At 40.8% G+C, this 2,229-nt stretch overlaps 1 protein-coding gene across 1 annotated transcript; it reads right to left on the bottom strand.

Moving 5' to 3' along the window:
* Positions 1–654: 654 nt before the first annotated feature.
* LOC112141176 (schwannomin-interacting protein 1) lies at positions 655–1,540 on the bottom strand (the record flags this gene model as incomplete). The annotated part of the gene is given in 2 exon segments (XM_024264261.1): positions 655–1,344; positions 1,423–1,540. Coding segments are annotated over 2 exon segments (219 nt in total), but the record flags the coding sequence as incomplete, so codon positions are not given.
* Between the last annotated feature and the right edge of the window lie 689 nt (positions 1,541–2,229).

The raw sequence follows: 2,229 nt of genomic DNA, 5'->3' as shown, positions 1-2,229 counted from the left end.
CCGAACCGTGAGTTTTGTGATCCGCAACACCCCTAATTTTGAAAGAAAGTCATGTGAAATCTGACAAAAATTATAAACTATTTCAAGTAAAAAAAAATGCTTAATTCAATTATGCCAGAAAAAAGTCAGTTTATAGTCATAATAGTAACATTAATATAAACACAAATTAGAGTCTTAATGTGTTGCTTCGATGCTGTCAGTGAGAAATGAACCCAAATGGCTCTTTAAGGGTTAAAGGTTGCAGACCCCTGATTTAAAAGAAGGAAAAATATATTGGATTTTAAATATTTTAAAATAGCATTGAGGACATCTTTTGTCTCATTAGCAGATTTGGAGAGGAGGGGGTTTGTGGGAGCAGCATAGACGTACTTTGAGCTCACAGTTGTGTCAATAAAGTTTGATTTGAATGCGTTAGTGCCCAGTTTAGAGTGAAGTAAACCATCCCTTTCAAATAAACAAGAACAGCTGATGCTGAGGAAAGTTTCCCATCAACAGGAAACACGTCTGCACAAACACGTCACAAGTTCCTGGTTAAAAAATAACGACAGAAGCTGGACACGTGGAGGTGACCTTCGTCTGAGCCAGAGGAGGGTCAGAGATCATCAGTCTACTTGAACCTTGAGTGCAAACTTGAATTAAAAATGAAAGAAAACATTTTTTAGAAAACATTAAAACTTTATTAGCATTAACAGTCCCTACCACCACAATGTTTACTTTCCTTTACATCACATTTAGTCACACTAGTAAAAAAACGACGATAAAAACAAAAATGTTAATCAGGATTGACTGCATTTAGTTTGAGCTAAACTTGAACGGATCCACCTTCAACACCGCCACTGGAGTTTCCCTTTGTGAGTAAAGAGCAGTTTGAAATGTCGAGATCGTGTTTGCTTCACATGGATTAAAGTTCAAATCATTTCAGGATTTGCTAAAATGAATGAAAAGAATCCTAAAAATCATCCTGAAAGTGCAGTTAGACGGCGTGTACCAGCTCCTTAAACGTCAGCAAATCCAGACCGACGTCCGTGGCAGGAAATGAAACGTCTGGGAGGTCAGAGGTCGGAGATGATGCAGGGGAGATCAAAACTCTTTCTGAGGAAACCTCCCGTGAACGGAGGGGCAGAATCGCAGTCTGGGACAAATCCAAACTCCAAAAAGCGTCCGTTCCTTTTCAACAGTGGAAGGCGAAGGCAAAAGGAGGAAACGTTCGGACTCGTGACTGACTTGACGGGTGTCCGGCGCCTCACAGGGACGTCAGGTCCTGCACCTCCAGCAGCATGGCGTCCTGCTCCGTCCTCAGCTGGTCGCGGATGTGGAGGCAGCTCACCAGCTCCGAGCTGAGGTCTGACAGAGCAAAGACCAGATCAGAATGTTTTCATGAGCGGGGAGGGGGGGTTACATGGGATTTAAAAGTGGGAGCACCTTGAACGGCCTGGCTGAGAGATCCACGGAGCGCGTTCAGCTCCTTCACGCTCAAAATCTGCACGTCGCTGCGCTCCAGATGCTTCCTGAGGACTCCTGCTCCTCTGCCGGACGAGTTCTGAGGAAACAGAGTCTGCTTTAACCAGCTTGGTTCAAACACCTCTGGTGGAGGAGGTGCAGCAGTCGGGACAGGAAGCACCGGTCACCAAAAACCCATGTGGTTCTTGGAGCTCGTCCACTAAATATTCCCAATTTCTCACAAGGTTTGACCAGGAATGACCTGATAGAGTATGTCTCAGAATTGACGATTTGGAAAATATATCACAATATAAATTATCTTATATCACAATAACAATTTATATCAATAAAGTCTGAAAAAAGGACAAAAATGTCATTTTCTTAACCCTTTAACATAGGTGTATGTTCTTTGATTTACTGTAATTATTTAATTGTTAGCATTAGGACTGCCACAATCAGTCAACTAATCAAAGACTAATCGACTATTAAAATAGTCGACGATTAATTTAATACTCGATTATAGTCGTTACTTTATATTATATGGAGTCAGAGTGTAGTAAAGATGAAAGTTATAATGACATTCTGCTAGATTTATGGATTATTTTGGCATTTATTGAGGTTTTTTGGGCTATTTTAGAGTTTAGCTAATATTTCAGCTACATGCTAGCTGTTGTGGCTAATTTAGGATTTTTTTTAGTTTTTTATGCTAATTTGCATTTAATATTTTAGCTGGCTATCAGCTTCAGCAATCTCAGCATCTTCAGTTATTAGCACTAGCATCTTCAGGGG

The sequence above is a fragment of the Oryzias melastigma genome, unplaced genomic scaffold (assembly GCF_002922805.2).
Source record: "Oryzias melastigma strain HK-1 unplaced genomic scaffold, ASM292280v2 sc03078, whole genome shotgun sequence".
NCBI classification, from domain to species: Eukaryota; Metazoa; Chordata; class Actinopteri; order Beloniformes; family Adrianichthyidae; genus Oryzias; species Oryzias melastigma.
Note: the sequence above shows the minus strand (reverse complement) of the source record. Positions and strands in the feature narration are given on the sequence as shown.